The sequence below is a fragment of the Notolabrus celidotus genome, chromosome 10, assembly GCF_009762535.1.
Source record: "Notolabrus celidotus isolate fNotCel1 chromosome 10, fNotCel1.pri, whole genome shotgun sequence".
Lineage (NCBI taxonomy): Eukaryota > Metazoa > Chordata > Actinopteri > Labriformes > Labridae > Notolabrus > Notolabrus celidotus.
The window spans coordinates 8,630,700-8,655,035 of record NC_048281.1 but is presented as its reverse complement, the minus strand read 5'-3'; the positions used below and the strand labels follow the sequence as shown (position 1 = coordinate 8,655,035).

At 38.4% G+C, this 24,336-nt stretch overlaps 2 protein-coding genes across 2 annotated transcripts in view; one reads left to right on the top strand and one right to left on the bottom strand.

The window, feature by feature from the left end:
* The window catches only part of mlphb (melanophilin b), a 38,304-nt gene extending 24,635 nt beyond the window's left edge, over positions 1 to 13,669 (top strand). Inside the window, 6 exon segments of the mRNA XM_034694674.1 lie at positions 4,090 to 4,173; positions 7,609 to 7,911; positions 10,087 to 10,236; positions 10,357 to 10,425; positions 10,811 to 10,859; positions 11,910 to 13,669. Coding sequence (XP_034550565.1) covers positions 4,090 to 4,173; positions 7,609 to 7,911; positions 10,087 to 10,236; positions 10,357 to 10,425; positions 10,811 to 10,859; positions 11,910 to 12,010 — 756 coding nt within the window. The 3' untranslated portion in view covers positions 12,011 to 13,669.
* A 7,608-nt stretch (positions 13,670 to 21,277) lies between these two features.
* Positions 21,278 to 23,332, bottom strand: LOC117820003 (ras-related protein Rab-17-like). The gene is made up of 5 exons (XM_034693608.1): positions 22,920 to 23,332; positions 22,439 to 22,590; positions 22,226 to 22,351; positions 21,770 to 21,863; positions 21,278 to 21,565 (listed from the first exon to the last, which is right to left on the bottom strand). The coding sequence occupies exons 1-5, from the start codon at positions 23,092 to 23,094 to the stop codon at positions 21,435 to 21,437; spliced, it is 678 nt and encodes a 225-aa protein (XP_034549499.1). The 5' UTR covers positions 23,095 to 23,332; the 3' UTR covers positions 21,278 to 21,434.
* Between the last annotated feature and the right edge of the window lie 1,004 nt (positions 23,333 to 24,336).

Sequence of the window (24,336 nt, the reverse complement as noted above, 5' to 3'; positions counted from 1 at the left end):
CCACTTTAAATTAAAATTTTAAGGTAATTTTACTATATTTCTAATTTTCCTTTCTTTTCTGTTTTATTATATTTGTCATTTTAATTGTGCTCTTTTGTGCTTGTCTAAATGTTTCCAATGCTTTTAATGTTTTAATGTAAAGCACATCGAGTTGCCCTCGTGTATGAAATGTGTTATACAAATAAAGCTGCCTTGCCTCTCTCATCTGGATAACAGTGTAAAAGTCCCCAAATCACCCTTAAAGAAAGGTTTCGTGGATTGTTTTCTAGATTTTGCCTACAGTCAGTTTGTTAGGACACCAGAGGTTAACTCAATTGGCCTACTGACCATGAATTAAAGTCCTTACACAACCAGAACTCTTTGATTCAATGAACTGGAAGCTGAAATGACCTGAAACAATTATTCCTTTCATCCAGCAGTGTCTCTTCTGCCAAAGACAGTAGGCTGAGGCAGCACTGTGTTTTTCCTTCTCCTGCTGAGATGTGAGTCAACAGGACAGAAAAACAAAACAAAACAAAAACAACGGAGAGGATTCATGATTGGAAAATGTGAAACTTCATAAGTCTGTGCAAAACTAAAGAAAGGAAGCAAGTTCTTGCTATGATGACCACAAACAGGAACAGCAATCAGTGAGGGAGCTGTTAAGATACCTGTGAGTGCATATTCTTCAAACACACCTGCAATTAGTGCTTATCGCCACAGGTGTCGCCAATAACATTAAAAAAAAGGAATATTCCACTTTGCTATTTTAATGAAAGTATGGAGTGAAAATAATTGATTAAGTTCAATGATTTTTGCCCTGAATTCACACGATGAATGAATGAAAACAAAAACAAAATCTATAGAAACAATCTCAACACAGCACTTAAACCAAAGAAATGACATTTAAAGTTTGAAATAGCCCTCTCATCACACAACCAAGTCCCCTCCAGGCAAAGACATCCTGTCTTATACCATCAACTGTGCTGACATGAATATAATCTTTATGGCTTCAAGTTCTGTTCCATATTTTGCCTCTGGCCCTGTTTTAAACTCCATAAAAGGCATTTTGTCTGTGTAATAATCCTGAGGCTTTAAAAACTTTTAATCATGCCGTTGTGGGAAAAACGGACAAAACAATAGACGCAGCGTTTCCTTATAATTTAATGTCTTTCTTGTTTTACCAGACAGAATTTCAAATCCCTAAAAAAATCACATAACAACATTAACCGCATGGTAAAACTCTGATCTCACTGCAACATTGTGGCTGGGAGGAATTTGCTTCATAATCTAAGCAGTAAAGAGGAAAACACTGTAAACTCAACGATTACAGTCATCAGTGTATTTTCTCTTGTTTAGGTTGAAGAACAAAGAAAAGACAGAGTGGGGGCAACTTTTATGGTAACATACTGAATGTAAAGTAGCTTAATGTGATGTGGTGGCTCATAATGCAGAACAGTTAACAAAAAAAGGCTTAAAAAGAGGTTTGTCCATACAGCCCATGCTTATTCTGCACATTTTCAACACATGCACGCACAGAGGACTCAAATGTGACCCTCATACAACACGGACACACGTTCCCATCCTGTGCGATCGATTCTCATCCGTGCACAGATATCTCCTTTGTCAACCAAATATAAAAATGAAAATTCATGCAAAGTTGCTTTTTACTATTTGAACATAAGTAACAGAAGCACTGACTCAGCTTTCTGTTCATGTTGTGCTTTACTTTCAGTGAAGTAGAATATTCAATGAGCGCATTTGACCACGTTATGTGTTCTGATCTTGCTATAGAAAAGTGTGTTGGAAGGAATTTGCCTCATAAAAATGAGCAGTAAAGGGTAAGTAAACACTGTAAACAAAACTATTAACTTAAATGATGCTGCCCTATTAATGCTACGTATATAAAAAAGAGTACAGGAACTCAGGACCAAACTCTATAATATGATGCATATGTAAAATAATAAACTTGCAACTTACATTTTTCTGTTAATACTTTCATTATTTACTTCCAACAGTTATAAATCTAACGCGCACATACACAAGTTCATCAGGTTGACGTGTTGAATGATGGAGAGGAGACAGCTGCTACATCAGAGTGCGGTTACTTGCATACATTACGTCATTGTCTATTTATGTGTTAGCATAAAACTCGCTCTCTGGAAAGGATCACAACAACTGTTCTGTTCATGGGAAGCAGATAAAAAACAGACTTTGTTTACCATGAGTTTGGCTCGCCTCCCTCGGTGCTGTCAGAAATTACTAAGCCTACATGTGTCCTTGTGTGCCCTCACTTTTTGAGGCTTTGAGCTGATCCAGACGTGCTGTGGGACTGAATGTTTAATCACCGAGGTATAACCTGGACTCTGTGACTCCAAAGGCAGTCTTTGTAGTTTGAAAACATAAGGAAGAGAAAACAAGGGATGTAAATGCGGTTATGATCGAAGTCAACCATGACAATAAGAGCCTGGTCTTATCAGTCCCACCTGTCCCTCTTCTGATTTCCACAGCGTCAAGGCAAATTCTCACAGCTGTTCAACACACTGTGAGACACAACCAGCGTCCTGCAGAGAGCATGTAGCCCAATCGTGAGTCTGTCCGACTTCAAACACAGCCGTGAGATTTGTCATTGGCTGTGAGGTCCAAGTGTGCTCAGACACCAGCCACTCATCCTGTGGGGTGGTATTTCCTGACGATTTGGTCTTGATTTGGAAAATCATCCTGTCCAATTATCTGAGCGAGGTTTGAAGTTAGTTGACGTATATAGTTTGAGTTCATTTGTGGAACAAGACATCAGGATGAGTCAATAAGTCTGTACAGGTTCAGGGTTAGATCAGAGACTTAAATCAAAAACAGTGTCATCAACAGTCACCAGACCTTCCTTCAAGACTCTGCTTGAAAGCATCCTGAGTGGAGAAACGGAAACTGCTGATGCTGCTCTGCTAACAAGCTGCACACGCTCCACACCCTGTCTAGACCAATGACTGGATGCTTTTAGTGTGAGAGGTTGAAGGAGGTGTAGAAAAGACTTGAAAAGGAGAAAAGTGGGACCACCTTTAACATCTGAAGATCCTGCAGGGTCAGCATTTACAACACCAGAACCAGGATCCTGTCCAGAGCTAAAAAAGACAATGGAGCAGAAACAGGAGACGTTTTGGTGACCATGTGTTCACAGCAGTTCAAAACATCTGGGGCTGTAATGTTGACCTGATTTGCACTTGGAGCTGGTAGAAGCAACCTTTCACACTACTTCAAACTTTCATTACCCCACAGGCCCTTCAGCTAGTGCCTTTATACCATGTCTAAATATAAAGTACGTCCAATGCTCCAATGAGATCTTATCATGACGCAGGGAGAGCATCCTTTGTTTGTGCAGAGGTTTGTGCCTCTCTGTTGTCCCCTCCATGTTGTGGTTTGCCATTTCCTTTTTGGTTCTTACATGAATTGTTTTGTAGTCGTTAACATCTTTGAACTCACAATTTTAACCAAACTAAAACCTTTTGATCATTTTAAACATGGAGACCACTGTCTGAGAAGCAAACCTCAGGGCAAGGAAGTCTTCGTTAAATCAAATGAATATCGGATGGCTTAAAAACCTGACCTCCTCACCTTCTTATTCAACGCTTCATATCTCATTTTCAGAAGTATTTGTTGTTTTTCTCCTTTCAAGTTCTTCTCTTTTTGCATCTGGACTAGTTGCTTCACGTCATATTTCAGAGGACCCTCTTGATAATTGTAAAATCAGATTTTGGAAATGAAGCGTTCTGGCTTTGAAGTCGGACTTTGATGAGACCATGTGAAAGAACGGCGTGGACTTTATCAAGAGGGTCATAAATTGAAGGCCATCTGCTTTGGAAAGACATATTTCTGGACTGAGTGTTTGTTTGATTTGTTTAGTGTGTGTGAAATGGACATCATATGACCTGATGTCACTGAGGGTTACCTCAGCAGTGTTATGTAAACTGTTAACTTTACTTTATTGTTGCCTTTAAGAGACTACATGGTACATATGTTCGCAGATCCTTCCATTTTTAACATTTTGTTTTAGCTGATTCTCTGCGAACACTTCTTTTTTGTCTTCATCATCCAACTCTCTCTCTCTTTTTCAAGATCACCGACCTGAACAGTCGCATGTCGGCCATCGAGAACCTCCTGAACCACTTGGAGCAGAAGGTGTCCTCACCATATGACCAGGTGAACTGTTTAAATAACACACCACAGATGCCAAGTAATCCTCACTGTCATCAGCAAACCTGCACACAGCTGCTGCACAAGCTTTGAGAATTTCATCAGAATGAAACTTAAAACCAGAGCATTTAACAAGCTGGCAAGGACATGTTTTCATGGTCACAGCCATGGCAGCCAGGAGCATGATCAGGCTTTTCAGCTGCGAAGACTACAAAAAAATCTAAAACTCTAATTACAGATAAGTGAGCGGATGAGATTCAGATTTATCAAACTGAATATGAAATATGAACGCTACACTCTGCAGTGCAGGCCACAGACATGCAAGTCCCCAAAGGACATAAAATGTTCCACATCCTGCCCCGATCCTCAAGCAGCGCTTACACGCTCCTGCATCCACATTTTTCATGCTTCACACACAGCTGCTGTTAATTTAAGTGGTTGAAGTCTGAAGGGGATGTATACTGGGATTTGGCCCTGTAAATGCAGACTGTACTGAAATGACCTCCGAGTGACTGCCATGTTTCCATACATACTGAGACAGTGCGAGGTTTAGCTTCAGCTTATGTAAAAGCAATATATACACGAGGGATGCAAAGAATACAGGGACGTTATATCATACTTGATGGTCTGCTTAGTGGTTTGCATTTCTTTGTGTTTGTTCCTGTTGCTTCTAAATTGAAGTTTGTGTGTGAGTGAACAGAAATACTTATTGTCTACAAGTAGGGGGAAGATTTTCTTTTATATGTTTTATATGTATAAATTTACCTGTTTTAGAATAAGTCAACACAGATACAGATGAGAAACTTATAGAATACCGGACAATAGAATCAGCAACATGATCGCCACCAACAACAAATACAGTTTGTATCCTTGATTAAGGACGTTATGAATAAATACACAATGCAAGTATGAATATGCAAAGCTCTAACATCTTTTTTGCACAAGCAGGGAAACGCTCAAGGTTGCTCTTTGTAAGTAAAACAGTAACATATGCCACATCTTGTCAAAGGTTGCAGGAGCGAGAAAGACTGTGTTGAATCCTCACCACATGTAGCACATTGATCATTTCTGGTTACCAGGTTTTAAGGAAGGTATTTGTTCAGAGAGCTAACATGTTTTCCAACTAATACATAATGTATGGTCTGGAGTAGGAAGACAGGGTTAGTGGGTGTGTAGATGTCAGGTACCACTCTAAATGGCAGTGTGTGGATCTGGTGTCACAGGTGTATTCTTCAGAGCAACATTTAGAAAGTTTAGTTCCAGGCAGGTACAGAAAAGATGTCCGAGAGTGCCCTCTGCTGATCTACACTTTGAGCAAATTGGAGAGACAGATTGGTAAAAGGAGAGTAAATCAGTGCAGGAGCAGTGACCTGTGTATCACTGTGTTAATTGGAAAACTAGAGTTTTAAAAGAGCTGTCCAGCTTCCTTTAGAGTAAGGGCAGAGATTAAATTATCCTTAGTTCTGGTCTCTTCAAAGGCATTTTGAAGATAATATTAGAATTATATGAAGGCATCCTGCAAACTGGACTCCTATGAAAAATATGAAAAATGTCTCAAATAACTGCGTATGGATTAAAAAGAGTTACATCAAATTTGAATAGCACAAGAGTATTAATGCTAACACTTCTGTTCCCTGCAGATGCTTACAAGTTTGTGTTTAGTTTGAGTTTAAACAGTGGTAATCATTTCAGACAAGCTGCATCACAATAAACGGCAGGTGGACAAAGTTACTTTAATAGTAAGTAAAGCCATATAGAGGTCTCAGCCCCATGCACTGCAGGAACAGTCCTCGTTGCAGCAGTTGCTAGTTTGACTCCTGGCCTTGCCCCTTTGCTACCAGTCTTCCCCCTCCCTGTACCCTCCACACTTCCTGTCTCTCTTCAGCTGTCCTGTTTAATACCTTCGATGTTTACAACATCAACTTATGTCACTGTAGTGTTTTCAGCTTGTGATGCTGCCCTGGAGTGGCCAAAAAAAACTTAAAGCAATGCAGCTCAAAACAGGTGTGTGTAATCTGGATAAAGATAGTCTATATCTAGTGAACTGATAACTTAATTTGTTTTAACCCGCTTGTTTAACATCCAATTGTCAAATAGCATGCAACAAAGCTCTGATGACCAACAACACAGCAAGCTAGCCTATGTAACTGGCGATAGCTAGCTTAAAGGTTGGCGACTATGAAGCTAACGTGCAGTAAGAACGACGCAGCTTTGCAGGGCCAGAGCTTCAGACAGCTAAAACTCCTTATTCTTCCATACTTAAGACCAAAACAACACCCTCTCTTAAACTAGAAAGTGGTGAGTTAAATAAAAGTTAACCATTGAGTTGCTCAGTCAAAGTTGTTTTGTGTGTTTCCAATAAGTAGAGCTGGAAAAGTGCTCTACAGCTCACTAAAGAAATGACAGAAGCAGAGCCTACAGAAGTATTAACTGAATGTGAAGAAATTGTTAAACTTGCAAAACTTTAAGCCGCCACGTTTCCTCATGAAGCTAAATGAGCTTCAATTTTCTTTAAACCTGCTACTGGTAAACATAAACACATCCTCATTAACTTTTAATTATCAGCTAATTTAGTTTTTAGAAATACTTCCCTCAAAATACTTCAGTTGATTATTTGTAATCCATTGTTCGAGCCTAAGTGTGATGAAAAGGGGGCACAGTTACGTCTACTCATCATCTCCTCATCAGAAGTGATCTCTCATGTGGCTTCGGTGTCTGCTTTTAATTGGGATGCACGCTCTGAAATCCACACCGCCATCATCGAAGCAGAATGAGCAAACCCATAAAAAGCAGCAAACTGTGAAGAAGCAGAGAACTCTAGGTCGTCTGGTAATTAGTGGCTGAAGAGCTTCAAATGAGAGCGATATTTCAGAGACTCATGCTTTCCCTTTCTTGTGGCTAACCACTGTTTAAATAGATTTGCATATAGCACATGTTTGCCGGTTTCGTCATAGAACAGTCTGCATGCAACTTGTCTGCTCCAATGTCTGACTTTTATCATAGTAAAAACTTAAATTTTATTAAAGTTTTTGTTGATCAAAACCAGCATCCTCATTACCCTGCCTCACTCCTTTCCAGCTCCACCTTCTTGTACAAATGTGGTTGTTTCCCTGTTCCCAAAATCAATCAGTGATAATGAGGAGGCTGCATCTACTTCATACAGTATATGGTGCTGAGTAAGGTAGTTGGCCATGCATGCTCATGTTTGCTGCTGAAGTTAGAGCAGATTCATACTTATTCAGTTTCCTCAGCCACCAGGACCTTCTGATCTTTTTGCTGCTGCAAAACAGGAGCAAGCAGAGGAAACTCACAGGAGCACAGTCAGAGATAATTCACTCAGGCACTTGAGGTTTGTGTTAAAACTAACAAAGATGCAAAGTGTAAACCTTCACAGCATTGATAGTTTCCCTCCTTTGTTTTTTCTCTGTTCTTTTCCTGCAGACCAGCCAGCCTCCGCTGACTCCAAACAGCACCTCTCCTGTTCCTCAGTGGGAGGACGTCGACTTAGAGGAGCAGCAACTGAGACGGAAGCTGCACGAGATGACGGACAATATCAGCGACCACAGCCTGACCTCTGATGAAGATGAGTCCAGCAGGCCACTCTCCTCCCAAGACATCCCAGCATGGAGGAGCCACGATGCGGATGCCAAACCCTCGAAACTGCCCACCAGACCCACATCCAGAGCCAGCAGTAATATCTCCAGGATGGAGGAGGAGCAGCCGCAGTGCTCTGACTCACAGAAGGTAGAGGATTCTTCCAGGATTAAATCATCATGTAATGCCAGAAAGTTCATAAGAAACATACATGCTGCACATCTGGATAGTTGCACATTCTGTTCTTTTAAAAGAGCCGGCTCATGAAATTCCATACCATCTCTGCTGGAATCCAGTTCAAGCACATAATGTAGTCATAAATCAAGTCACTCAGCCTTAGTGTTTGTTTTTGCTTTGAAACTTTCTCTCTCTGTTTCTCCAAACACAGATTTTAAATGCCATCTTCCCTCTAAAGTTACCAAACTTCAGAACTGTGTAGTTATATAATGTTGATTTTTTTTAAACACTCTTATTGAAATCTGCTTGTTCAAACTGCATGCGCTCACTCAAAGCTTTAAAGTATCATGTAACGCTAGATTATACAGAAAGGCCCTCTGAAGTTATCACATCATACGGCTCAATCCTGTAAAGCTGGTGTTTTCTTTCACAGCATTGTGTTTTCATTATGACTGAAAGGGGCAAAGGTCAACTCTGATGGACCTCTGATCTCCCAGCAGCCCTTGTTTTCTGTTCTGCTTCACATCAAACCAAAAAGCTTCTTTCTGCCTCATTGACATCAAGTTATAAATGACGACTTACCACCTCAGGGTCTGTTTTTGGAAGAGTTAATGTAGTATGAGATTATATGACATGGCTGATCTGAGAAATCTGTGACAGAACTCACAGTTCTGTAAAGGGATCTGGATCCTCCTTAGGGGGACAGGGGTTACGTAAGACTAAAGGGGTTTACGATGATGCTGTAAGAAGCCACGTTATCACTATAACTATTAACAAATGGAAGAAGGTTTCTGTGTTAAATGGTGAACGTCAAACCAGCTTAGAGGCATCTTTACTGCCATCCCCTGGACAGAAGTGGAATAAAGAAAGTGGATTCATGGCAGGCAGTAAAAAGACATAACAATGATAAAAAACACATTTCTAATATGACTTGGTTTAACTCAATAATACAAACAAGCCTTGTAAAAGGATCAGATGGAACAAGAACATGACGCCTTTAAAAATAAGTCCCAACAACCACAGGAAACTCAGGAAATGAGCGAATGTTTCAAGCTGAATGCTGTCAAACATTAAATTCAGTAATTACGATTAATCACAGAATTTCAATAGTTTATCACAATTTGATTGCATGTTTAAAATCCCATTAAGAATAATTTCCATACAGTTTTTAATTTCCATTTTAAAATGTAAAGCAGTTCTTCCCAGGGTCTTAATTCTATTACAAATGAATGTAATGAAAATGTACTTTATGATCCTGACATTTAGATGTATACTCTAATAAATGCTGCACAGCCAAACCAGTTAGCTCTAAAACCATGACTTAGAGGTAGGAGAGACAGCTTCAGCGTGCTTATTTTGTTAAATATTTAGTTTAATTAATTTTCATGTATTTATTTCAAATAGGACATTAAAAAACATGCAGAGGTGCATGTGCAAAATTAGCAGCAGTTAAATAAAGTGTATAACTAACAAAACATCCCTCAGGTCTGCTGAAGAAAAAATGATGAGTCGTCATTGTAATGAGACTTGCTCCAAGAAAGTAACTAGAAAAAACATGAATCACTCACCTGAAATTTAAGAAAAGAAGTTTCAAATTTCCCTGTAGTATTATAAGACAGAATGGTCCAGAAATTAGCTTCCAAGGCAGGATATTTAGCCGGCAGTCAGCTGTCACCATTCAGTATTGCTCTAGCTAACTTCTTTGATTTAGTTTCATCCACTACCACGTCTTTGGCGATTTACACACTCTGCACCTGTATGCTTAGCTCTTAGGTGATAGCTCAAATTGGAGTGTCAGCTAGGCCTCCTGGGAGTTTTAAAGTGAAATGGGCCATTCAAGACCACAGCAGTGTTATTTTCCATCATGCAGCAGCACGAAGCAGGATGATGCTCTACTACGGTGTGCTGAAAGGGACAAAATAGCATTAAAATACATTTTAAAAATTGAATTAATGTCAGATTAATGTCATATTTCAGTGCTTTAAGGTTTTATAAAGAAGTTACACTTTATGTTCAGTAATTTGCGGAATTTGGGATTTCCATAGCATTTCATATTTTCATATGCCATCAAACATTCATTTTTCTGTTTTCTTTAATTTCTTAACTGCTTATTCACACATTGTCTCTGTCCTCATCTTCCTCTATTAGACAAACCATTCCACAGACAGTCTGGAGAGAAAACGGAACCCTCTAGAGGAGGGATCAAAATCAGGCTTCAAAGGCTCGACAGCCTTACTGGTTGAGCTGGAGGACCAGGTCGCTCAGGCAGCCGCCAACGTCCAGAACGCCCAGAGTGAGGTAAAGACAAACCAGTAGCTGAGTTATAAGGTTCATGGGGCACACTGAGAAGCTCCTGTCTCTTCAGCTTTAAGGAGACAGAAACAGAAAAATGTTTTTATCTTCTCTTTATATCCAAAGGTGTCTTACATAGAGAACAGGATTGCTGCCCTGAATGCTGCAGGCATGCCAATGGACAAAAGACGAAAGGTAAAAATGTTCAATTTCCATTTATTTAATTTGATTGCGGTTTCTGAGTTGTAGCTTTCAAAGTTATTCCATTAAAGTTTACGTAGTTTGGAGGACTGTTAATGTAGACTCAAATCACATGCATGCTGTAGTTATTTTGGGAAGCAGAGCTGTTTAAGAGGTGGATTTGATTATCCTGATTGACTCAATGAACTGAGATACGTGTCAGCTCTGAGGCCACGCCTACTTAGACTCAAACCATCCACTTTCTGTCTCCTAAGACAGTCTGTCTCTGATAACTGTTTCTACAAGTTGCCAAAGAGAACGACTGATAGGCCTAACATTTATTCCCATATGTTAATTATTCTTTTTTTGCTCTCCTGCTTCCTGTTTTGTTGTCCTCTAGTCTGCGATCCCGGTCCAAGCAAGAAGACTTTCCCACAACTTTCCCACAAGTAAGAGCCGACACTGCAGCCCTTGAGCACGATCCCCAAGGCCCCCTGTTTGACTCAAACATCTTAACCTTGTTAAACTCCGAGAACATGATGCTCTATTCTGTGAGCTGGTGAACACTGTGTCCTGTTGTACTGCAGATTCACATTTCCCAGATGTATCTCGGATACTTGATTTTGCTACATGCAATATTCCCACAGCCGTTTTGCTATTAGATGATAAAAATATCTTCAATTCGATTGATGGTTATCTAAAGATTCACGGTAGTTAAAAGGGAATTTCAATTTGTAAACACTGCCCAATTTGTGTGGGTCAAAGATGAGTAAAATATTAAAAGGACACTTTGGCGTTTCATCGGTTTGCATTTACTAGCAGCCAGGAGACGAGCTGTGGTAGCTGAACGTCATCTTTCAGAGCAAATGAGCCAAATCAAAGTGTGTAGAAAAGGTCGATAACATTGATATTCAAGGTTTTTGACAACATTACAGGAAGGATATATTCTTTTCTTTGCAATATGCTTCCTTAAATATGCTTCCTTAAATAAGTAATAACTATTACATTGCTCCCTTTAAAGCCACAAGAGCCCAACGGTGAAAAAAGAGGTACGTTTTATCTGCAGGATACAGGAGTTGCTGGTCTATCACCTCAACTAGTTTGGTTGCCCTGAAAAATGTAGTTTTGCTATTCCAAAACGTTTGCAAACATCATTTAGACCGCTCATATATGAGGGGAAAAAAGGCTTGGGAATTTTCCTTTAGAGTTATTTTTAACCGGACATTAGGGGTTTGCAATTGAGAAGCTGGACTGAGAAATCTTTGAGTCATTGCTCACAGACCTCACTGACAAACTGAGAAACTACTTGATCACTCTCCTGATAATACTTCTCCATTAACATCAGTTTTAGTCTCCATATTAGTGACGTTGCAGGCCCTAGATAAGCTCCAAGTTTTCCCACAAACATGTGATAAAGGAAACCACAGTCCTGCTTTAAAAAGAGATTAATAAAAGAGAGGCAAACATGGATGTACAATGTGGTTGATGTATGTTTGCAGACCAGGTGGACAACTTTATGAGGAACTCCCTCTACAGGGGCTCCCTGACACAGAGGAACCCAGTGGCCAAGCCCAAACCCAGGGCTCCCTGTGCGGTATGACCCTGCTGTGTGGTGCTGGGTGAAGTGAAGAGTTCAGTTCCAATTTATAAAGCTAGAATAAAGAAAACTGACACTGAGGAAAGAAACTACTGCAAAAATGTTGCTTTAGTCTGGATTGCTTGCTGTAAAAATGTTAATTTTGTAGCTGAGAGTTATAGTGTGACATTTGGGGGAATTCACCTTATTGCCAGGTTATATAAGAAGATCCAATCACTCTCATAGCTTTATGTCAAGTGCACAGATTGTATTAAACATGGACGCCACCTAATGGCTTCTGAAGAAACGTTATGAAGCTCACAGCAGTCGTCGTTTAGGAAAAGCTGACCCCAACTAGCCACACCCCTCGTTATGTATTATTATAACAGCCTTGATATAATCACAACGGATGAGTTTGGAAATCTGACCCTGTATAGTTGTGATGTATAAAGAAACTAGAGACCAAAATCCTTTTCAGTACCAGGCTGTAGACATCTTAACTTCTGCTGCAAAAATGAACATTTTAACACAGCTCTTATGGAGAGTCCTTGGCTTTTGGAGGCAGCCTCAAGTGGACACTCAGGGTACTGCAGCTTTGAGGTTATTAGCTTAGCATAAAGACTGCAGAAAGGACAAAATGACTTAGGGTTAGCTGCTACCAGTCGTTCCGCTAAGCAAAGACAAGCAGTCTTAAATTCTTCAGATTCCCACAGCAGTGATTTTGATCTTCACATCTGCTGGCAAAAAAGGTTTATTCTGTTAAATGTCACACTATAAATTTAAGGTTTTAAATGTTCAAACTGACTCCATGTTTGGAAGTGAACTCTTCATTTTCTGGTTCTAAGCTTTGACCGTGAAGGCACCTGCTTGGATATATGCTCATTTTTATAATGTGCTTTGTTTTGGTTTGAATTGATGATTATTGCTTTAATTTTTGCTTATTCTATTTCACTAATTCTGGGCATTCTTGAATCGTTAAACTTAAGCCAAGTGTGCAACTTAATCATTTGTACAGCGGAGTGATAAGGAGCTAATATGTTTGAGCACTTTTTAAATGTTTTGTCATAATTAACACCAGCTTTGAGTTTTCTCTGTTGTACTGTGATCCTGAATTTGCTTTTTAACTTGATTTCTATTCATCAGGATTTAGCTGTGCTTGTTTTAAAGGAACATTAATATGACCAATGTGCTTCAGGTTAATGGTTCTAGTCTTAGAGACACTATTTGAGTCCAGAACTGGCTGCTGCCGCACTGAAAACTCTTCTTTAGCTTGATCATCACTGCTTGCTGTTTTAGTATCCACCATCTCACAAACTTCTCTGCACACATGATATACTGTATATTAAAGCTCCTGTGAGGACCTTTAGTACACAAGACAAGGATCACAGGAGCTTTAAGATGAACAGTGCATGATGGCACAAGTTTGATCACTCAGGGTTGATTCCCTCTCTAAAGCTTTAGATATGATGTTGATCTTTAGTCTTTCCTCAGCCTCAGTAATCATCACACCCCTCACATCTTCTTTTACAGACCTGTTTTTTTTCCTGCTGAACTTGTTCATGTCCATGTTGCAATGACATAATGACTAACAGTGAATCCATTAACCCAATCACAGCATGACATGATTGATTCTTTGTTAATCAAACAGCCAATGATTGTGTCCGTCTGTGTGTCTCTCTCTTCCTGCAGAAACCGGTAATGACGCAGGGCTCATGAGGAGGAGGCTCAGCATTTTGTGACTGACTCATTTTTCCTGCTTAAATTCACATTTTGATTGTTTCTTTGTTGTGAAATTATCTTGATCAAGATCTAAACAATATTTGTCGTTTAGCACCACACTAACTTTGTGCAACCATTCTTGTATCCAGATGATTTGTATCCATTAGTTTGCTGAGTTAACACATTTATCTTAATATGCAAAAATGTTCTTATATTACATAAAGTTCTAAAATCTACACTTATTTATTTTGATGTTCACATGTAAAAAAGAGAATGCCAAACTAAATATAAAAATATTTCACAATTAGAGCAACATTTATTTTTTACCTTTTAAACAATATAACAATTTTACATTTTAGTCTTTATAAAATTGTTTGTATATTTGTTAACATTATCAGTCTCATAACACCAGTGGAGGTTTAATTGATTGTCTAAAATTGTACATTTATGTTAATGGATAAAGAAAATAGACATCATTGCACATTCCTTGTAATTTTTATGTCTACATATGTGAAATGTGTCTAAATTAAACTTCTATAATCATATTTTTTCTCATAACTCTTAAAGTAAAGTGGAGTATTTTATAACTAATCAGCAGAGTTTTATTTAAAGCTTGCATCTTATTAATGGTAGTACTTTCTGCGTGTTTGCTCTGATTGCATTTGCTCTCATGATTGTGATCTGTTATTTGTTTATATTTTCTGGTAACTTGCCATAACACAAAACAAACAACAAACATGGTTTATTTATTTTCTTACTTTCATTTTTAATTTTGTTATAGTTGATTACAAAAGAGGCCTTTATTTTTTAAGATGTTTCATGAGTTCTGTGCACATGCAAACAGATGAGGATGTTGAGGTTTTCATTCCATGCCATTTTCTCTCACTATCGTATACATTTTTTAAAAAGTATCTTATGAATCTGTATTTGTACCAACTACTGACTGATATTAAGCCCTGGATCACTGCACAGAAAACGGTTTGGACAGTTTAGTTATGAAGTATGTAAAAGTCTAATAATACATCCATATTTGATGATTAAATTATTCAAAAACTCATCATTGTTTTGTTTCATCCTCTTGTTATCAGTCTCCAACCATACATGTCACATCAAACAGCATTTTTCCACAGCAGAACATTTGATTTGCTTTGGTTTCCTCCTGCTTATCTCACCATAACCTCCACAAATCAAGCTGTTGTTGTTGATACAGTGTTGAAAGCTTCATTCAAGCATTCTGATCCCTTTGTTGTTGAATCACCTCATAGTTTTCTTCTAAGATCTTTGAACTCTTTGGACACAAACAAAAGATCGGATTGTCTTAATACTTGTGAGAGCATGGAGGCTCTTTGGTTTGTCACCACAGAAATGACTCCACGCCTTTCTTGGAAAAGTTTAAAGTTTGGTTTGGTCATATTTATGTCTCTTTCAAAGGCCATTGTACTCAGATTAGACTCTCTTAAAACTTGCTAATCTATGTTGTCAAATTGACCCGGTCTGCAGCTGCTGATAGCCTAGCGTCCATGCCAGTTCAACAGCCAGTGTCTCCTGTGGGCAGTGGTGGACAAACTACACAACTTCATTACTTAAGTCAGATACTCCATTCAAATATTACTCCTGTGCAAGTGAAAGTTGCTCTGTGAAATTATTACTTGAGTTAAAGTACTGAAGCACTTGCTTTTAAAAATACTTGAGTATTCAAAGTACTTCTTAAATTATCTCAAAACATTGGTTTATCACAAAGCATGAGTGCAGTCAAGAATACATGGAAGTACATTCGGATACATTATTTTTATTTAGAAACCATTACTTGAAATCTTTAAAAACTTTACCATGGAATAAAAACAGACACTAAGTTACTCCAAGCACAGACAACTTAGTTTGAAATGTTCATCTGGAATGAAACAAATGTTACGTAGCTCGACACGCTGTCTGAGGTTGGACAGTGAATGTTTGTGTGTTTGAGCAGAGAGGGAAACAGGGAGAACATTTCAAACCATACGTATCATTCTTCGTTTCAAAAACCTCTAACACGGGTTGAAGATATGGCCATGGGTGTTCAGGTGGAGAATTACAGCCATCATTACCACCTCTAAATGAACTGCCTGATCTGAGTGAAATCTGCTCTGTGTTTGCTCCACGTTCAACCGTGGAGACGCACGATTTACAGGTACGACTAAACCACTGAGACAAACAGAATGACACAAACACAGTTTACTGTCTTAGGATCAGATTTCAGAAAAGAGAAGGAAATTCAGGAGCTGACTTCAAAGCCAAAGTAGTGAGTAACTAGAGCATTGATAGAAATGTAGTGGAGTAAAAAGTACAATAATTGTCTTCTGAATGTAGTGAAGTAAAAGTAATAATTTCCCCAAAAAATAATACTCAAGTAAAGTACAGATACTCAAAAAATGTACTTAAGTACAATACTTAAGTAAATTTACTTTGTTACTGCCCACCACTGCCTGTCCAAAGTTTGATTTTGAATTCTACTTCACTCTCCAAAATATACAAATATGGTGAATAGTTTTCAAGCAGTGGGTGACATCAATACATCAACACACTGCTGCCCCTCCTGCTGGAGTATAAAGAGAAGACACAGCTGATTAACGAAGATAACAGAGACTCAGAGGTGCGTCCATAGAGCAGGTGAGACAAACATATCCTCCTGTTCTTTATTCTCACAGCTGTTCTTCTTTGAGTCCGATCACCTGGAACACAAACTTTCTGTTCTTCTACACCTAAAGACAGAGAGGGATCTACTCTGGCTCCAGTCATCACTCCTGCACCTGTTCAGCTCCAGTTTTAACCAGGAGAAGATTGGTTCTGAAGACCAATCAAACAAACACCTGATAGTCCAAAAGGTAAGTCTTTATTATGTTCAGTATATTTAAAGCTTTTGGTTAACTGCAAATTCAGGTCGACTTTTGTTTGGGGATAAAGTAAAAGAGTTAGAATAGCTTGCTTCAGTAGCAGAGAATGCCTTCAGAAGCGTGTCTTTGCATCAGATGTTATACTTAAGATAATCATTTTAGCCGAAAACTGAGAGTTTCTGCTGTGATGATATGATATCTGTGTATTTTGCTCCAGGTCGAGCTGCTATGAGACTGTGTGCAGTCCTCGTTGTGGTCTTGCTGATGCTCAGTCAGGCTCTCAGTGGATCTCATCAAGATGACTCAGTAAACATCCAAAGTAAGACAGAATTACAACCCAAATATATAGAGACCTGAAGGGTTCTGAACTAAAATGCATGTTTTTATAAACAAATACAGAGAAAATGAAAAATATGGATGATCATTCAGAAACAGCTTTCTTTATTACAATAGATTTTTCAAAGTTGCCTCTTTATATCAGTTATTTAAGGGTTATTTTTTAAACCACTTTCTTATATTTGACCTATTACAAAAGGAAACAGCTCTTCCCTTTTAGTTTGAAGCTATGAGGATCACAGACACCTTTGCACATCTAGATACAACCACTACCACTTGTCAGCTCACTACAGTGAGCAGGATTTGTATGCCAGTTTTATAAAAGGACACTTTGTAAAAGTACAGAAGTCCCAACATGCTCACAAGATGTTAACTTAACTGCACAAGATATTCATTTGTACACTGAAATACTTGTTCCACAAAGATAGATAAAGTAAAGGAGGGTGAGGCTCTGCTGCAGACCATGTGCTTCATTATGAAAAAACAACTGTTTTTTATTTTAACTTTTTTAAATTACAACTACAACCTTGACATATTGTTCTCTTTGTTTATGAATTATGTTGACTGTGACTGAGACAATGGAAAGGAGTCAAAGTGTCTTGTTTTTGATTTTTTTCGCTTGTTTGTAATTTAGGTCATAGTGTGATTGTATTTTGAAGCAGAAGACAGTTTTCAACATCATGGACAAAAGGTCTATTCTATTCTATTCTTTTCTATTCTATTCTGTTCTATTCCATTCCGTTCTGCTCTGTTCCATTCCATTCTATTCCATTATGTTCTATTCTATTCTATTCCATTCCATTAAGTTATTTTCTGTTCTGTTCTATTCTATTCTATTCTGTTCTTTTATATTCTATTCTATTCTGTTCTATTCTATTCTATTCTATTCTATTCCATTATGTTCTTTTCTGTTCTGTTCTATTCTATTCTATTCCATTCCACTCAATTCCACTTCATTCCATTCTGTTCTATTCTGTTCTATTTCATTCCATTCAATTCCCTTCCGTTCCGTTCTGTTCTGTACTATTCTATTTTTTTCCATTCCATTCCATTCCTTTCTTTTCTTTTCTTTTCTTTTCTTTTCTTTTCTATTCCGTTCCGTTCCGTTCTATTCCATTCCATTCCATTCCATTCTGTTCTATTCTATTCCATTCCACTCCATCGTGTTCTGTTCTGTTCTGTTCTATTCTGTTCCATTCCGTTCTGCTCTGTTCCATTCCGTTCTGCTCTGTTCCATTCCATTCTATTCCATTATGTTCTGTTCTATTCTATTCTATTCTATTCTATTCTATTCTATTCTATTCCATTAAGTTCTTTTCTGTTCTGTTCTATTCTATTCTATTCTATTCCGTTCCGTTCCATTCCATTCCATTCCATTCTGTTCTATTCTATTCCATTCCACTCCATCATGTTCTGTTCTATTCTATTCTGTTCTATTCCATTCCATTCCGTTCTGCTCTGTTCCATTCCATTCTATTCCATTATGTTCTATTCTATTCTATTCTATTCTATTCTATTCCATTCCATTCCATTAAGTTATTTTCTGTTCTGTTCTATTCTATTCTATTCTGTTCTTTTATATTCTATTCTATTCTGTTCTATTCTATTCTATTCTATTCTATTCCATTATGTTCTTTTCTGTTCTGTCCTATTCTATTCTATTCCATTCCACTCATTTCCACTTCATTCCATTCTGTTCTATTTTGTTCTATTTCATTCCTTTCAATTCCCTTCCGTTCCGTTCTGTTCTGTACTATTCTATTTTTTTCCATTCCATTCCATTCCTTTCTTGTCTTTTCTTTTCTTTTCTTTTCTTTTCTGTTCTTTTCTTTTCTTTTCTTTTCTTTTCTATTCTATTCTATTCCGTTCCGTTCCGTTCCATTCCATTCCATTCTGTTCTATTCTATTCCATTCCACTCCATCATGTTCTGTTCTGTTCTGTTCTGTTCTATTCTGTTCCATTCCGTTCTGTTCTGTTCCATTCCATTCTATTTTATTCTATTCTATTCTATTCTGTTCTATTCTATTCTATTCTACACAAAAGATAGCTGGTATATTCGCTCAAGATAATAACTTGTGTGCGCAACAAAATTATCTTGTGAGTACAATGTCTTACCGTACAGAAGGTCTGTGTACACCAACTGAAATCAATGTAATCATCTTGTTAATTATTTTGTATACAAATGATAAAACTGATCTTGTGGAACTTCAGGGGCTTCACATAAAAGATTCAGCATAGCGTTATTTTAAGGAGCGAAGTCAGTATTTGTGTTTACGCCTCGGCATCAATGGTCAGTTTGTGTGAAACAGCCAGATAACGACACTTAATCCTGCTGGAACCAGGGATTTGTCTGTTTCTCATTCCTCTCTTTGTGGTCCATGTTGTTCAGATCCAAACATCGATGCCTCCTGGTACACTGGCAGAGGGATCAGACCAGTGGGGAGATTTGGACGAAGAGCTGTGAGGAGAAATCAGCATCTGGCTTTCATCTCAGTGAGAGCTTACAGACCAACAGCTGACAGTGACACCAACGTTTGGATCACACACTGATGACTAACATCTCTTCTTTTTAAATATTCACATCGCTGTTGGATTTTCACTGCAAATTAGGAGTTTTCTGTCATGTGGTCTGCATTTTTCTCTCAACATTGTATCAACTCAAGTTGTTTTCTTGAATATTACATCCTGATCTACTGTGAGACAAGAATTCAAACACACAAGAAGCTTGATACCAAAACATATTACCCATGGCAAAAAACTATAACAGTTTGGAAGTCCTACAACACCAACAATACATTTCATAACACAATAAAGATGGAAAGTGAAAAGTTTTACCACTTTGTTGTTCTTTGGATGCAGAGAGACGAGCAGCATTGTTTCTTTTATTAATTTAAATTTACTTTTCATTACAGTAGCAACAAGGGCATTACAGAATAAGTAAGTAAGAAACGTAGCAATCTGTTTCAAAGTTGCAAGGTAGGTAAATGTAAACAACAGTGTTAGATTGCTCGATCTTTGGATCCTTTACGTTCAGTTCCTCAATTCTCAATTTCCTCCAGTGTTTAGTTTGTCCTCACTTTGGTTGTATTCATTTTAAAACTGTTTCAAACAAAGAAAGCTTCGTACTTCGATCACTGGAGGGGTTGCACAACATGTGTAAAATCAGAAACAACCTCACAAAGGGGCTTTCACAAGATGAATATACTCTTAATAAGAACCAAATCATCCACATTTCATCCACTCAGTGTGAGGTGTTTCTTTGTTTATGTGCGGGATCCAAATCAAACCAGCACCAGGCGCCCTTCAAGGCTCTCTTGTGCTGAATGAAACCAAGCTTCTGTAGGGCCTGTGAAGATATCATCGCAGTTTTAGCGCTGGTTTAAATCACTCAGCAGTAAAAGTGCACTCTTGGGTCCATCCTGCAGAGAAAAACGTATGTTTTGTATAAAGAAGAACAAATGAGAGAACATTGTGCAAGGAGCGGACTGCAGGGGGGAGAAGTCTCTGTGTGGAGGTTTGAACCAGCCAAATGCAAACAACAACACTGTTTTATAATATCAGAGGAGTCTTTACAGCCGTACTTTATTAAAGCATAGGAACAATGCTGCTATTGTTTCTGCTGAGTTTTAGTATCACACTTTCACAAACAACATCACCCCCCTGTTCCCCATCCACCCCCTACCCGGCAGAAACGTGGCAGCAAAGCAGCTACAGAAATAGGTTTTTGAAGACGTCTTCAGATATTTAAATAATATATATGTTTAGGGGATGCTTTTGAGTCTTCATTGTAGGAAATGTAAAGATTACATTCATGTATTGTCTGTATGTCAGGTAAAGAGCTAAGCTTGAGTCTTTAATTGGCCCTACCATGATCACTGATAGTTTGTCTGACAGGTGAGTTTGGGACTGTCACTCTGCTTCTCACTCTGTTTCAATGATATCGTTTTAACACAAAGACCAGGAGAACAAAGCTTATTGTTAGACAGTGGAAATACTTATTTTAATATTGCTGTTTTATTGTTATTTTTATCAGACTTGACAGGGTCTTTATTGTGTAAAAAGAAGCTAAATTGGAGAACATCTTTCAACTCGACTCTGCTTGAGGGATCTCCGCTCTGTGTGACCACAACCTTATAAAAGTCTGGCAGGAGACAATGAGTAAAGGTCAAGCTTTCAGTTCAACATGTGGAACAGTCAGACACTGAGGGGGTTTATTTTACAATCAGTGACAAAAACAGGACTTCTGAGGAAAGATCCTTATCAAGCCAAGGACTGATCACACGTGAATTCAATTGGTGTTAAATCAAAACTACCTGAAATGATTTCCTCTGTTCATCTTGTCCAAAAAGTAAAACAGAAATCTCAACGGGAATTTTTTATTTATATCAGTAAAGAAAAAGGCACACATTAATACATTCATATACATTCAGGACTTTTATTATTTACAGTCTTAAGTGCAGCTTTAAAATGAAAGGGATGACCAGCTGATCAGAGACAAGCAGCAGTGAAATCAACAGTTACGTTACGGTCCAACTTTGCAGCAGGATCCTAACAGGCTGGATGTGTCTCTTCGATGCACCTCCCCGAGAGGTGTCTCCTGCCACTCTGACAGTCCTCCCTGCTGCGCTCCAATACACTCATACACCCTGTGGGCTGAATTACAGCTGAGTCACCAGAATGACCAGTGATAAAATACTCCTCATGTTGGTGTCTGCTGCTCTCTAGTGGATCAAGAGCAAGCTATGCATAATAAAACAACTACTTGCAGCATCTTTGTTTGTGCAAAACAAAATCTAGATGCAAACCCTGGCGGCTGACTTCTTCGTCTAATTCTTAATTTTAAACGTCTTTACTTACCAACATCCAGGAGCAGGTTGCTGACTTGATCCCCTGACAGGGCAGACGTCTCTGTGAAGTATAGACCTTTGTCACTGGCCAGACTTTGACCTTCCTGTAGGATGACATAAAGAGACCAGACGTTAAATTTTATAGGTTTGAAGTTATGGTTGACCATACTCTGAATATCCAAGGGAGGGTTCATTTTAAACCTTGATTTATTTTCACATTTTGGTGTGTGAATGCTTTAAACTAGATTTTTCTTTAAGCACCAGTTTAGCTCCGTTGTTAGAGCAGGTGCCCAATGTACAGAGGATTCAGTCCTTACCACGCTAGTCATAGGACCAAAACTGTTTTAGCCCACATGTAATTTTCACACCCAAACATGTCATAATAGGGCCCAAGTTAAGAGATGCCCTAGCTCTCCTCCAAACTGGGAATGACTGAGATGAAGAAAGATGATTTCGGTGTCTGTACCTGCACTGACACTCGTCTGACCTGTGCCAGGTCTCCCTTGTTGCCTACCAGCCACACAACAGTAGATTCTGGAATGTAGTGTTTCTCCAGCTCTTTGAGCCACATCTGAACTCTGATGAATGTTTCCTATAGTGTGACAACACAATGAGTAAAGCATCAGCAAAGAGAGAACAGAGCACGTCATTTCTAACATCTAGTGTCTGCTCCTTTTACCCGTTTGCTGATATCATAGACCAACAGAGCAGCATGAGCACCTCTGTAGTAAAGTGGGGTGACACTGTGGTATTTCTCCTGCCCAGCTGTGTCCCATATCTCCAAACGCAGAGAGACGTCACTGAGGTGAACCATCCGGGTCAGGTAGGCACCTAATGAGAAGGAAGAAGAAGTGCCTCAGTCACGACCACCTGCTAATAATACATACCTTATTTAAACGTCTTTGGACTGTAGCTTCATATTTACCTGACAGATTGAACAAACTACAATATTTGAACACACTTACTTCCAGCTAGAAATCCCCTAGAAGTGACCTACTTTGTCATATCATGACAGGGATTTTGTCAGTAGATTTTTTTATGTGACTTTCAGTAACAGTCAATTTACAATTTCCCAAATATAACAGATTATTACTTCTCTATAAATCCTCTTTCTCTGTTAAAAACACAGCCGATCAAAACTCCAGGTGTTATGAACTCACAGCCGACTGTAGGAGATGTATTCCTGAACTCCTCCTTGACAAATCTCTGAGCCAGACTGGACTTCCCCACACCAGAGCCTCCCAGAAGGACCATCTTAACTCTGAGGGTTTGAACCGGTCTACTGTGACTGCGGAGCCGGGCTCCTCCAGGCACCCTGGGGAGATTGTCCCCCATGAAAAGTTTATTCCAAAATAGTGAAAGAACTCAGACAGAAACTGTCCAAGAAAGTCATCAAACCCTGATCCAGTGATCAGTGTTTCCCTCTTAGGAAGAAAGAGCCACTCCAAACTGTGAAGAAGAGTTGATATGCCTTCTTTGTAAGAGAGAGTTTGCTTCGACTTGTGTTCACAGAAAATAAAAGTAAAACCAAAGTCCAGTCAGGACTTGTAAAAGACCAACAATATAATTTCACTTCCCCGTATACCGAGCCATAAAAACCTCCAGCCAATCGTAAGTGAGCAAACACTCTAAGCATTGTTCCTCACACAAACTGTTTAAATCATTGCTCATGATTTTCTTAAATTATACTTATGAGAAATGTTGATCTTCTTCCAAAGTCTAATGTTGTTTCTTTCCTACTCAGCTGTTTTAATTCAAAAACTGCATGTCAGATAAAAGCAGAAGCTGTGTTTATACACTCATGTATCATTAACTAAGCCTTCTCTTCTTTTATATCTACTGACACTTTTTCAGCACAAGAGGGCAGCATTGCATTCATAACAGCTTAGTGTTACAATCTGAGAATGTAAGTGCATCAAATCCAACCTTAAATATAGGCTTTACTATTGTTTTAATTGGCTGGTTCATCAGAATAGTTAGTGACTGTATCAGACAACTTTCCCTATAACAACATTAATTTAAGAACAATCAGTGTCGATCGAATTAAACTGAGTGTATTTTTTAACCCTTAACATGTAATGTTACTCTTAAATTGTTTGTTTTGTAATGTATTCTTAAGACTTAAATATTGATAAACATTTTTATAGGGCTATATTATTATTAAATTGTAATGCAACAAGTGAAGTAGACCCAAAATCCCATCCAATTATTGTAAGTACTCACTTAAATTAAAAGTGTTTCCTAGTAAGACCTCAAAACAGAGAAGACTTTATTTTATATAAATAATGAACAATTAAAAGAATATACTATAATAAAACTGTATTGTATTAACTTCCAACTTACTTTGATATGAGGCTATCAAAGTACACTGTAAAAATGACAGGGAAATGTATCTGCATTAGAGGACTTTCCAATGATAGCTTACTACAGTGACACCATGAGATATTAAAGTATCTAGTGTAGCTATAAATTGCTTATGACTGTTGCAGATCCTCTATAACTGGCCTTAGCATCAACAATAAAGGATTACATCGTTGTCCATTCAATCTGAGGTCATGTCTTTCTCTTTAAGAAACT

Bases quoted from the DNA above. Each gene is read 5' to 3' on its own strand.
- LOC117820003 (XM_034693608.1), bottom strand. From the start codon at position 23,094: ATGGGGGACAATCTCCCCAGGGTGCCTGGAGGAGCCCGGCTCCGCAGT. The intron at 22,591-22,919 runs GTGAGTTCATAA...CCTTCTCATTAG, and splicing joins TACATCTCCTACAGTCGGCT to GTGCCTACCTGACCCGGATG. The intron at 21,566-21,769 runs GTAAGTAAAGAC...GCTGTAATTCAG, and splicing joins CAACCTGCTCCTGGATGTTG to CCCACAGGGTGTATGAGTGT.